This window comes from Fonsecaea multimorphosa (genome assembly GCF_000836435.1).
Source record: "Fonsecaea multimorphosa CBS 102226 unplaced genomic scaffold supercont1.2, whole genome shotgun sequence".
In the NCBI taxonomy this organism is placed as follows: Eukaryota; Fungi; Ascomycota; class Eurotiomycetes; order Chaetothyriales; family Herpotrichiellaceae; genus Fonsecaea; species Fonsecaea multimorphosa.
The window spans coordinates 1803112-1815369 of NW_015971636.1; the positions used below are offsets into that span (position 1 = coordinate 1803112).

At 53.8% G+C, this 12258-nt stretch overlaps 6 protein-coding genes across 6 annotated transcripts; 4 read left to right on the plus strand and 2 right to left on the minus strand.

Annotated features, from left to right (window-relative positions):
• Nucleotides 1-1432: 1432 nt before the first annotated feature.
• Nucleotides 1433-2101, plus strand: Z520_01596 (uncharacterized protein; the record flags this gene model as incomplete). The annotated part of the gene is made up of 1 exon (XM_016772112.1): nucleotides 1433-2101. The coding sequence occupies one exon, from the start codon at nucleotides 1433-1435 to the stop codon at nucleotides 2099-2101; it is 669 nt and encodes a 222-aa protein (XP_016637251.1).
• A 67-nt stretch (nucleotides 2102-2168) lies between these two features.
• Nucleotides 2169-3216, minus strand: Z520_01597 (uncharacterized protein; the record flags this gene model as incomplete). The annotated part of the gene is made up of 2 exons (XM_016772113.1): nucleotides 2169-2894; nucleotides 2950-3216. The coding sequence occupies 2 exons, from the start codon at nucleotides 3214-3216 to the stop codon at nucleotides 2169-2171; spliced, it is 993 nt and encodes a 330-aa protein (XP_016637252.1).
• A 785-nt stretch (nucleotides 3217-4001) lies between these two features.
• Nucleotides 4002-6752, plus strand: Z520_01598 (uncharacterized protein; the record flags this gene model as incomplete). Its single annotated transcript, XM_016772114.1, has 1 exon — nucleotides 4002-6752. The coding sequence occupies one exon, from the start codon at nucleotides 4002-4004 to the stop codon at nucleotides 6750-6752; it is 2751 nt and encodes a 916-aa protein (XP_016637253.1).
• Nucleotides 6753-8220: 1468 nt separating this feature from the next.
• Nucleotides 8221-8487, minus strand: Z520_01599 (uncharacterized protein; the record flags this gene model as incomplete). Its single annotated transcript, XM_016772115.1, has 1 exon — nucleotides 8221-8487. One exon carries the CDS (start codon nucleotides 8485-8487, stop codon nucleotides 8221-8223), a length of 267 nt encoding a protein of 88 aa, XP_016637254.1.
• A 605-nt stretch (nucleotides 8488-9092) lies between these two features.
• On the plus strand, nucleotides 9093-10252 carry Z520_01600 (uncharacterized protein; the record flags this gene model as incomplete). Its single annotated transcript, XM_016772116.1, has 2 exons — nucleotides 9093-9132; nucleotides 9204-10252. The coding sequence occupies 2 exons, from the start codon at nucleotides 9093-9095 to the stop codon at nucleotides 10250-10252; spliced, it is 1089 nt and encodes a 362-aa protein (XP_016637255.1).
• Nucleotides 10253-10537: 285 nt separating this feature from the next.
• Nucleotides 10538-12157, plus strand: Z520_01601 (uncharacterized protein; the record flags this gene model as incomplete). Its single annotated transcript, XM_016772117.1, has 1 exon — nucleotides 10538-12157. The coding sequence occupies one exon, from the start codon at nucleotides 10538-10540 to the stop codon at nucleotides 12155-12157; it is 1620 nt and encodes a 539-aa protein (XP_016637256.1).
• Between the last annotated feature and the right edge of the window lie 101 nt (nucleotides 12158-12258).

Consider the following 12258-nt stretch of genomic DNA (forward strand, 5'->3'; position numbering starts at 1 on the left):
GGAATCGGCGTCTTAACGAGGGCAAAATTCAAGTCACTATCTCGCCAAAATTCAGAGATCACCTCTTCTTGACTCTCCAACCTCTTCCTCTTCCTCGTCTTTAGTGTACCCCTGCCGCGACGCGAAATCTCACACAAAGATAAGCTCGAGAATCAGATTCGCAAAACCACACGATGCTCAGAGGCCTTTACGCCCTAAAATCCCCATTATCCATCGCCACCTTCTTTCTCCTGCTCCTCTGTATTTTCCCATCCACAAGAGCCCGATTCTTGACCGACTTCAGTGCACGCCAAACCGACACTCTGCCTCGCGCCCCGGAAGCCAGGGAAAACGGCACCTGCGACGAGGGCTACGAATGGAGCGTCATCACTCCGATCTCGACTCAAGGCGCCACCTGCTGTCCGACCGGGTACAAGGGAGAAGAGGCACACATCTTGGCGGGTCTGGCGGGGACGTTCTGTTGTCCAGAACACATCGACACGGTGCCGTGCGATGCTCACGATCGTGAAATGCCAAAGACGCCACTCACATGTCCGAAGCCGGGGAAGTTGATCGGGGCGCTGTGCATGTATTATTATTGGTAGTGGTTGGTGTCAAGCACGGAATCATGCCAGAGGGAGTCGGAGAGGCTGTGTGAAGCTGCTTTGGATGGAATCAGTGACGAGCACTGGAGGGCTGACGGGGTTTGATAGGCCCACTTTGTTGCTGGATCATCACACATGGAGATAAAAAAGAGTCATCACCCACTGAAAGGTCCTTTCCCCGAGCACGGCGAACCAAGTATCAGCAATAATTGAGCAGGTGACCACTATCCTGGGGGATGTGTGACGGCAGGGGCAACGGTTGTGGATAGTAAGCCATCCTCGACTCAACTGACTTCTCGAGAGTCGTCCCAATGAATGCAATATGAGCTTCAGTTCGACTTGTTGTCTGAATCAATGTGGACAACATGGGGGTAGAGATCAGCATCTGTTCTGTAGTAGTCTGCTGTAAAGCTTGAGACTCATCCAAGTGTACCTAGGTACTAGGTACTGACCTGGACGAGCAGGCGACAGGAGAAACCTTTCGAGAGACAAGGCTGAGGTACAGCCTTGTGCGCTTCACTTGTGCGCTTCACTTGTCCACTTCTTACCAACATTTTACCTCGAGTGACAGTGACGATGTTCCCAATTCCGCTGCATTCACCTCCGGCATGTGTTCACAAAGGACTCGTTTGCTTGAATGCGGAAGAGTAACATTCACATCCCGGCTAACGGTTCTATGACTGGTTGGCCGTGAATGGTCACTTTGAACCTGATTCTTGCAGTCTCTGGTCTTAATTTCGTGTTAGAGACAAAAGTGTCTCTAGTTCCCTGTCGCCGACCCTGGGACCTCGAGTTGATTCATTCTTGTCTGATTCCCAGCACAGGAAATCTTTCCCAGGTTTTCCGTGATGAATCATACCACAAGCGCAGACGGCCTCGGCGGCTTTCCAAAAGACCACAGGTCATCTCCAGGATCTCCCGACACTAGATCAGACGGGTTCGCTCGCCACGTCGAGACGCAGGACGAATGGCCGTCCAGTCCAGTAATTTCCCAAAGATACGGTCGACATGACGCACAAGGCCTCTTGGTCGATTTCGAACATACAGACGCATACACGATGCCCAGGAAAGCGCCCCTGCCTCCTCCTCACAGCAGTCCAGTCTCGCTGTCGAGTCGCACCAGCACCACTGCTGCCGATCATTCCTCTTCGGCCTCTGAACCACTGATCGCGATACCCTATGAGTCCACGTCTAGCGCCGACTCCCAGACGCCCTCAGGGCCTCAGATCAGATTCAGCGACGCCTATCGGAAATGGTGGTTGGAACAGTATTCCCGGCCAGCGCCACTAGTGCAGATTGCAAATAAGAGACCAGCTCGCGGGAATTGGCAAGGCTTCTGGCTCGCTCGAGGCACACTGAGAGGGTGCGATAACGTGATAGAGCAACAGGGCCCCGGATATTGGCTGGCAAGGGGGACAGTGAAGGACGCTGAGCAGTACGGAAGCGCCGAGACGTCCCTTCGCCTCTGGAAGCGTGTCGCAAACAAGATACGAAGCGTCAGCAGCGAGGAGAAATGACCTCGGATTAGAATGATTCTGAGTGTCATTTGACCCGCACTCAGGACATACACATCTTGCGATTTGGTCAACTTTCGTCGTTCGTGCTCTTCTCAACAGCGTCGTCAAAGTGGCTTGCATGGATTTCGGCCAAATTGAACCTCTTGAATGTCTGATATTCGCTCCCGACAACACTCATGCCGATCACATTTCGATACACGTCGACGAGAACGAACTTGTCGTAACCTTTCAAGTCTACAGTGTGCTTTCCCCGGCCCAGGTTGGCGATCTCATCAGCGACCACCCGAATGACTTGGTCTCGATCAATTTTGTTGTTGTTGCGGATCGTTGGGCGGATGGCGAATTTGCATGGCTGCTGCCTATGCCCGTCCTCGCGCCTCGAACTTGACTTGTCGTCGTCGTCGATCAGAAAGTGTCTGGGAAGCACCTGGTCACAAAGGGACTGCAGGCCGTCATTCAAGGTCTTCCGGATCAAGGTGACTGGCGTGAGTCTCTTGATGTAGCGACTTCGCGGTCCAGCTTCCTGGCTTGAGGCCGAAAGGCATAATTTGCGGACTATCTCGACGGGATCAAGTGGGGTGTTTCTCGGGAACCGCACAAAGGAGACGCACGGTATGTCAAGCGTTATCAGGGAGAACTTCGGTGACGAGCCGTTTTGGGCTCCGCCCTTGGATCTCAATGAGTCCAACTCGGCAAGTATATCAGCCTCGACGTCGACCTCTGCGTCATCCTTGTCTTGCTGGACGTCCGAGATTGGCTCCTCGAATTGACCACTCGAGTCAGCGGCAAATAACTGGTGACATATTTAGCTGGTCATACATGGCAGTCAAACCTTTTGCTTTACCCACCTCATCTAACAAGTCAGATAGCTCTTGCAAGCATTTTCTCTCCTGACCTTTGTCACAGGTGACAAAAATCCCAACGTCGTCGCTGTGGATTCCAGACGCACTGATGGCGACAGGCTGGCGAGACTTAGCCCGCGAATCCTGGGCCTTATTAGCCCGATACTTGCTTTTCGATGTATTGTTTTTGCGAGGCCTCGGATCTGATGGTGACTGCGCAGGATCCATTTTGAGCCTCTTGGGTGATCTGCTCAATGATTCCGCAGGATCCATGTCTACTTTTGGGGGAATTTGATGAGTTTCTTGAGCAGCAAAACGTTGTGGGATTGTCGTCGAGGCGGCAAAATGGATGCTTGGTCGCCCAAAGCCACTAGTCCTGTTTCGGAAGAGCAGCGTCTTGCTTCAAGTTTTGCTCTTCGTTTCGTTCAATTTCCTTCGATTCTCCTCTGCTTCTGCCACTCACATCAACCGCCTCCACCTCTTTCTCGATGCTCAAATGCTTCTGCATTGACCGACTCTCTATCCTCGGCCCGGCCACTGGTCGTCTCACCATGACACCTGCGTCGAGCTGGACAATGGAGACATGGGTCCTGTGCCGGCCTCGTGATGGCCTGGTTTAAGCGCCTCTTTGCGGCCGACAAGGTGACTCTGGGGCTGGTAGTACAATCGCATCTCCCCTCTTGTGGCTTTCGAACCATCAACTGGACTTCATGATTGGCTTGTTCTTGTGTTTTTCTGGATAAGCTCACCGAAGCTCTCTCAATGGAACTGTCTATGCTTCAACCCCCTGCCCAGTATGCCGTGGAGAATGGTGTCCCTCTGCCTGGTGCATGCGTGGGAAAACTCCAAGCACCAACGTGTATAGTAAGGTTCAAAAGAGACACGCTTTTTCTTCTTCCCAGTCTGATCTTCCTCCGCCTTCCTGTGCTTCAATTACATTAATGGCATCCATTTTTGGCTCAAAGACACAGGCTCATGGCACGAAAGTGGTTGCCAATGGAGGTCTTGGAGGACTCGTATGTCCTGAACTCGCAGTTGGAAATCAGATGCAGGAAAAGATGGATACTAAGATTGGGTCCAAACTTCGTCGTCGACCTCCTCCCCTTCAGATATCGGGTGGTTTTGAAGCTGCCACTTTGTCACCAGGCCTGGCTTCAGCAACGTCCAGCTTGGGCTTCGGAGGCCTCTTGACTCCAAAGACTCCCACTGACCGACGTAAGCATTCACTCCTAGGCGTTGATATCAAGGGCGGTTCTTCCCCGATTGCGATGCGTTACAACCCTGCCGCACCCACAACACCGGGCGTTCCCCTGCCGGAGGCGCCAGCGAGCCCGACATCACCGTATTCACCAACAGCGGCAGAGTTGCCCGGTTCACTGCTGTTAGCAAGCCAAGGTTTCCCGCAAACAAACCCCATATCACCCCCGCCGTCTCTGCGATTGCTTCGCAGGACCACTGATGATTCCATCATAAGTTCTGTGCCAACACTCTCAACCTCCGCGTCTACCGATGACGATGACGGGACAATGGAAGCTCTGCGAAATCTGACCACCCCTTTGAGAAAGCACGATCGATCTGCTCATAGCACCATGCCTTCTTACACCATCGGCAGCCGCGTCCCTGCAGATGCACACATCACGCAGCCATTCACTGCAATGACCATCGAGGAGTTGCTGGATAAACTGCCCGAATGCGACCATGTGACCATATCCCAGCATTGGCTTCCCGCTATGCGCAATCATCTACAGCAGATGACGAGTCTGCTCAACGAGGCATGCGACTTGAAGCTCGAGTCAAGCGTCAGCCAAGTAAACCTGAGTAGCGTGAGAGGTGCGATCTTCGGAGATTCCCCTAGCACTAACATTGCTCAGGCACTCAAATCCTTCTCCGATCAACTGCGCATGATCACTGCCGAGTATCGCAAAATCGTCGAGTCCGCGGAGTCGCTTGCTGAGCGTGATACCAAGGCCTCTCATGAACAACTAAATGAGCTCGAAGGACAGGTAGAAGAAGCTTTGCAGAAGATGGCGGTGAAAGACAAGAAGATTGAAGACAAAGACCGCCGAATCTCAGAACTTCGAAATACCGTTCACGAAGTCACCCGCCTTCTGGGTACGTTCATCCAAAACAACATCCCTAGTTGGGTCGATACCATCCGCGAGCCTAGGACTGTACAAGTTCTTCGAATCATAGACGACTACACACGCAATGAGCCCCACGGGTCTGTCGATTACGTTCGCGTCGCTGAGGACACCCTGGATAAATACGTTGGAGATTTACGCGAAGCGCGCAGCCTCATTGGAGAATATCGCAAGGTATTGCATGGTCAGGGAGCCATGATCAGAGATCAAACCAAAAGCCTTGACGCAACCGTGGACAAGTACGGGAAAGCAATCAGACTCATACAGGAAAAGGATCACGAAGTATTGCTTCTTGTGCAACAAAACAATGATCTGAGCAAACAGCTACAGGAATGTCGAGCCGCATTGGCCGAGGACCAACAGGCGCGTTCAGAATCGGAGAAGATGGCTCGAAGATACGAAGAGCTGCGAGGGGCCATGATTAGCTTGCAAACGAGCCACACCCTGGAAATCGATCAACGCGACGCCGAGATATTGAACCTTCGTCAAAAGCTGGGTAGTGCCCGCGAGGAGGTTTTCGCGCGACGAGAGGACGTCAAAAATGTCATGTCCCAAGCTCACGCCATGCTACACGCGTCGACCGACTCAATCCCAGTGGCTGCTAAGAACAGCAACACCTCCAAAGCTTTGAGATTCTTCGGAATGGAGAGAGACAAAGAAAAATACAGGAAGGGCATCCCCACAAGCCATAGCATGATCGGACTTCCCTCATCAGATTCGAGGTTCTCGTCCAAGGAGGTGGCCACCGCCGTCGACCGGACCGCACTTCGCCACCGACCTTCTCTGCAGGCGCATACAAATCCACGAGCACTGACGACGCCGAACACACCAATTGACAGCTCTCAACGTCCGAAGGAGCCCCTCTTGACAGCACCAACGACTAGGCAGCGCTCCGACTCACTCGGTGCAACACAGCGACATGGCGTTCTAAATGCATCTCCCATTGACAGCGACAAGTCGCTTCCTTACCCACCAGCCCATCCGAGGCCATATCTTCCAGCGGCTCGAGTTGCCGAAATTGCTCCATCCATTGAGAGCCCTCTCGCCGCCCAGATCACGTCGGATTATCTCAAGGAAGGAATCATGGGACAAACCGCTGCCCGGCGTGTGCTAAGCAAAATCACCGAAGTCTCATCTCCGGCCAGTACTCTCCAGACGGAGCGAGTCCCAGATGAAAATCAATCGGATCACAGCGTCGCCAGCAGCGATCGTGAAGCTTACCGCAGAAGCATATGTGCATTGGATATATTGAACTCCTCAAGTGGACTACCCTACAGCGAGATTGAAACAGACATTGAACGAATCATCCGTGGTGGACAGCCGAGAAGTCCACCAGAGCCCAACTCCTTTCAGTCCTACTCGGGATTCGAAGCCAACGACAACGGGGAGAGACAGCGGCGGCAAGACGAGTATGACGAAGAACAAGTTTACACAGGTGTGGCACGTGTCCTTCACCTTCGACCTGGCACCCGGGACCTCAGAGGAGCAAGCGCAAGATCAAGCGAATCAGAACATCATAGTTATGAGAGCGATTTCGGACGGGAAGGGAGACGCGAGAGATTTCGGGAGAGCATGGTGAGCAACGAATCGGGGTATCGCACCGAAGACTCGGAACCAAAGACGGTGGCTCAGATGTATCATCAGGGGAGACGACATATTCGGGGTTGATGGTCAACTGGGTTCATGGTCAGAAGGCAAGTGCTTGAGGGTGACTTGTTGCGCCAAGCCATACCATTGACGACGGGGAGATGGGGATTGTGCGAATGTATGAGGGCTGGGCTGGGCTGGCCATGATCTTGTCTGAGTCGGAGAGAGGGAACATTGTCAGGAGTGCTGAGACAAGATCAAGGGGGAATGGACAACATGACATTAACAATGAGGGCTGAAGAGACGTTTTGCAGCACGCAAACTTGAGTAGTTAGTTCCTCGGATAGCAGGAATTGACAAGATGTCGAAGCTGCCCTGGGTCGAGGAGCGGAGCTTGAACAGAGCGAGAGGAGTCAACTCGACTGGATGAGTCAAAATGGAATCAAGTCCCAGATGGAGTGAAACTAAAACTTGGCTCTCTACGAGGTAGAATGGTTTTGAGAGCCTGACTTGAGGGACCTCCCCATGTGAAAACTACGAGCGCCAAAAAACACAGTAGAATGCATCAAAGACACCATGGTGAAATACAACGCGATATAGAGCAACCGCAGTACCGAACGCTCGGATCAAATTAGTTTCAGTCTAGTTCAGTCCAGATGACAAGGATTCCAAGACCTTTGGGGTGGTCTTCCTCTTATACCTCTCTAGGTTTACGAGTAGGTATTAATAGGACATAGAATGTCCTGTTTTAGAGCACAAGACGGCACCCCCTCGACGAGGTAAGGGAACGTGCGTGGGCTCTACTTTCGTTCGTTCGTTCGTTCGTTCCTGCCTGTCCGGCTGCGTCTTCTCCCCCGCGGGGACACGATCCTCTTGCACATCCATCTTCCACTTCTGTAGAGTCCCGTTCCTTCCAACGTCGTACAAGCCACTCGGTGTCGTACTGTCCCATTGCAGGGTGCGGCGGAAAAGGGTAAAGAGGAGCAGAGCGTGCATTCTCTGGTAAATTCGTCTGTACTTCTCAACGCATGCTATGCCCAACGGACATAGAGAGTAGGGCAGGAAGGGGCTCCGAGCAAGCGCGACAAGCACTTGGTGGAAACAAGAGGGGTCCATTTGTCGACCGTCACCTTGGTCGCAAAGGATAATGGTTCTTGGGATATCCCTTAGCCCCGCCGCAACCAGAATTTCCATAACGAGGAGTCCGGGAATGTGTTACCTCCGCTGGCCGGTCAGGAAGACCAGGCGAACAGTATCCCGAGGAGTTGCTGGTGGCAGGATTGCGCTAGGAAACCAGCACACGGCCACTGACTGGAGAGGAATGCTTCCAGGACCCAATACCCAGCGATATGGTCTCCAAAGATATCCGTTCGGGTGAGATGGATCCCCGCACAGATGATGTTAAGTGAAGCAATGGTTGAAGCAGCAGGCCATGTTCGTCTCTGTAGGCGTCGCTTGCGTAGACTCTCATGATCTCCCTCACATCCAATCTCTTGTAAATGATTTTCCCCATAGTCCCGGTATTTCTTTTCGTCGAATCTGCCATGTTTTATCGGACTTGAGTACCTTCAACGACCGCACCCTGCTTCGTGGGCGCCTCCCTCGAGGCCTTGGGCGCCATCGACTGCATCTCTATTCCATTCCCCTTGCGGGCGGCAGCACCGCGCCGTGCAGTAGAGTTCGCGACGGTGAAACTCTCAGATATGTTTCGCATCTGGGGCTGCACCACGCGCGAGATGTTGTGGTAGCCGTTCTGCGGGAGTTGGATGAGGAGGTTGTGGAGGCAGGAAAGGATCATGGTCGTGAAGCGGCCCATGGCTGCGGATATGGAGAGAAACTGTGAGGGCCGCGGAGGTGGGATTGAACTAACCAGGACGATAAGGAGGGTTATCGAGCGTTTGTTTTAGGGGAGCGGCGTTGTAGGTTGGAGATGCAGTAACAAGGCAGGCCGAGTGCTGATAGATGCGAATGATAGCCGTTTGAGAGGAAGTGTGATGAAGGCGACTGGGGTTCGGGTGTCGGGATCAATCTCGATGTCGGCAAGCGAAGACTCGGCGAATTTCGTGTACGGGGATGGGCGGCTTGACTTCTCTACTTGGTATCGTGATTAAGAAACAGTGCAATGTGCATGGTGGTCAGTATTCTTCGAGAAAAGCGAGAAGAAGAGCAACAAGTGGAGATGAGAGGGTGGGTGCCAGGTTGTTTGGCGGGAATGTGGAGGGCTGGAGACGAAGCCTCGCCAGCCTCGTCAGCCTTGTCTATACCCCAAACGGTAAACCGAATGCTCATTCACCCCCTGCGGAAACCGCTTCCGCCCTCGAGTGCCCCGCCATCCAACGCAGCCAAAATGAATCATGGTGGCTTCGTATCTTCACTGACCCAAGGACCCGTTCCCGGTCATTATATATGTGCAGATCCATCATGGCTGCCGAGATGCCAACCTGCAGGTGGGGAATAGTATGTATGTCACCGCCACTTTGCATGCTCCATACATACCCTAGGTAGTCACCCTCTACTGACAGCGACTCACAGCCACCGGCCTCATATCTTCTTGGTTCGTCGAAGATTTGGTTCTCGACCGACCAGATGCCAAAGCGAGACACGTCATCCAATGCATCGGATCCTCGTCGATGCAAAAGGGCAAAGACTTTGCCGCAAAACATTGCCCAAACGCAACCCCGACCATCTATGCTTCGTATGACGAGGTCTACTCCGATCCGGACGTAGATTGCGTCTATATCGGGACACCGCACTCATTTCACAAGGGCAACTGTCTCGATGCCATTGCCGCGGGTAAGAATGTCCTGTGCGAGAAGTCGTTCACCATCAACGCCCGTGAAGCGCGAGAGGTGCTTGATGCCGCCAAGAAGAAAGGCGTCTACGTCCACGAGGCAATGTGGCTACGGCACCGACCTCTGGTGGCCGAATTGAGGAAGCTACTCTTTGAAGAGCAAGTCATCGGGGATGTCTTTCGCATGTCCTCTGACTTCAGCCTGCTGGTTCACATCCCTAGCTTGCCAGACACCTCACGGTATAAAGACCCCAAGCTTGGTGCCGGAACGCTGCTAGATACGGGCATCTACCCTCTAACATGGGCCTTCCTGGCGCTGGATCCCACCACCCCCGAAAACTCTGAGAGACCGACGATCCTTGCAACGCAAAGCCATCTGCATGGAGTTGAAGTCACTTCGAGCATTCTAGTACAGTATCCGTCGACGGCAAGGCAGGGCATCGTCAGTTCCACCACCATGTCAGGTGGGATCGGCGGCGATGTGGTTTGCCGTATCCAAGGCACAGACGGGTACATCGACGTGCATGGCGCGGCACCATCGCACCCTTTGTCCTTTACAGTCTATCGACGGAAAGAGGACACCAAGAATGACTTTGAAAGCAAGCACTACGACTATCCCCGGGTCGGCCGCGGGTTCTTCTATGAGGCCGACAACACCGCCCTCGATATCGCCGCGGGCCGCAAAGAGAGTGCCATCATGCCTTGGAAGGAGACGATCCGGGTGATGGAGATTATGGACGAGATCAGAAAGCAAGGAGGAACAAAGTACCCGCAGGATGAAGTGTTGTGAGGGACGATAAGCATCGGGTCGTCAGCCTCGTGATAACTTGCAGCCTCGTGACCCGCCTCAGCCTCGCTGACGTCATATCCAGGGGTAACGCGAGGACCCGTGGTTCGCGCTCCCCAACTTCATCCCTGAAATATACCTACCCTCGCTACCTACCTACCTACCTAGGTGTCCTCGTACTCAGATCTGACACTCCTTCAATATCAACGGGGGCTTTTTATATCTATATCAAGAAAGTATCTGCCCTCCCCCACTTATTCCTAATTGACGTCTACCACACTTTCGACAATGTCCTCTCTCTACCAAATCATATCCCAACTGCCCCTTCTGCCCTCGTTTCTATTGCCCACCCCACTCACAACAACCATCGGCACCATCGGCACCATCAGCAATGAGTACACACCATCATCCTCAAATATAAAACCCCCTCTCTGCCCTAACCCACCATCACTGTCATGCCCTTCATCACCGCCACAAGACGACATCAACACATGCTGCGTCAACCACCCGTCCGGACACTTCCTGCAGACCCAATTCTGGGACACGGCACCACCCATCGGGCCCAACAACTCGTGGACCATCCACGGCCTGTGGCCGGATCTCTGTACTGGAGGGTTTGAAGCGTTTTGCGATTCTTCGCGCTCGCACTCGGATATCCGGGCCGTTCTCCGCCACGCCCTCGAGGAGGACCACGAGGAGGACTCGGCCCAGAGCCATCATGGAACGCACTCGGAGATGATCGACGGACTGCTCTCCTTCATGGAGACGTACTGGCTCTCCCTGGACGGCGACCACGAGCACCTCTGGGCGCACGAGTGGAACAAGCACGGCACATGCATCTCGACCCTCGAGCCGTACTGCTACTCGAGCCCCTCAACAAGCCGGCATCGCCACCTGGACGTGCTGGACTACTTCATCCACGCGACCTCCCTCTTCAAGACGCTCGACACGTACACTGTTCTCGCGGACGCGGGAATCCTCCCTTCGTCCCACAAGCGCTATTCCCTGCAGGACCTAGAAACGGCCGTCCAGGCCTCTCCGCACGGCCACCCCGTGACATTCCGGTGCAACCACCGCGGCGAATTGGATGAGGTGTGGTATCATTTCGCCGTGATGGGTTCGCTGAGACAGTCACACACCTCTTATACTCGTCCAAGACGGACTTCCGCTGGGGCTGGAGCTGGAGCTGGATCCGAAATCGAAACTCCCCCCATGTCCATCCCGGAGGAGCCCTACGGCTCGCCATTCCTGAACACGAGCACCGTGCGCAAACACTTCGTGCCCGTGCCGCCCGACGGAGCGCTCTCCAACTGCCCCAGACGAGGGATCAAATACCTCCCAAAGTCGCCCGAGCCTCCTCCTTCTCCTACCAAGACAACCACCGTCGGCCGCAACCCCACGTCAGCGCCAACAAGCACATCCGCCCCATTCACCGGCCGAGGCCACCTAGAAATCCACATCCTCCCAGACTCCACATCCAATGCAGCACCGGCCGAAGATCCTCTCCTCGCTCCGTCCCCTATTTCGCTTTCAGATTCTGCATCTCTCAAAAAAGGCTGTCTAATCCGCCAAGGCCAATGGTATATCTCGGGAACCTGCGCGACCTTCCGCGCCCAACACGACGTGGTCGATCCGGGCCACCAATCCCTCTTCTCCCTCTCGTCCTCATACTCTCCCTGCCTGGTCAACCCTGCGTCCCAGAAATTCGAATGTACAAACTCAGCCAAGGTGCAGGGGATCTTTTCTTACACTCCCAACGAGAGTGGGGTCAATGTGCTCGCATATCATAACCGCACCATATTTTACGCACACAGTGTTCCAAAGAGGTTTGAAAAGGTTGATCTTTTTGCTGATGACGGAAATGGCGACAGGCAAGTGCAGGTGGAAATCCATTGGATACCAGCATAATTCTGGCGCTCGGCAGTCAAATGTCTAACAAGTTGTTCTAACCGCTATTCTCTTCATGTGAACATCCCCCATTGCATGACACCCTTCGCCAAACACATTCC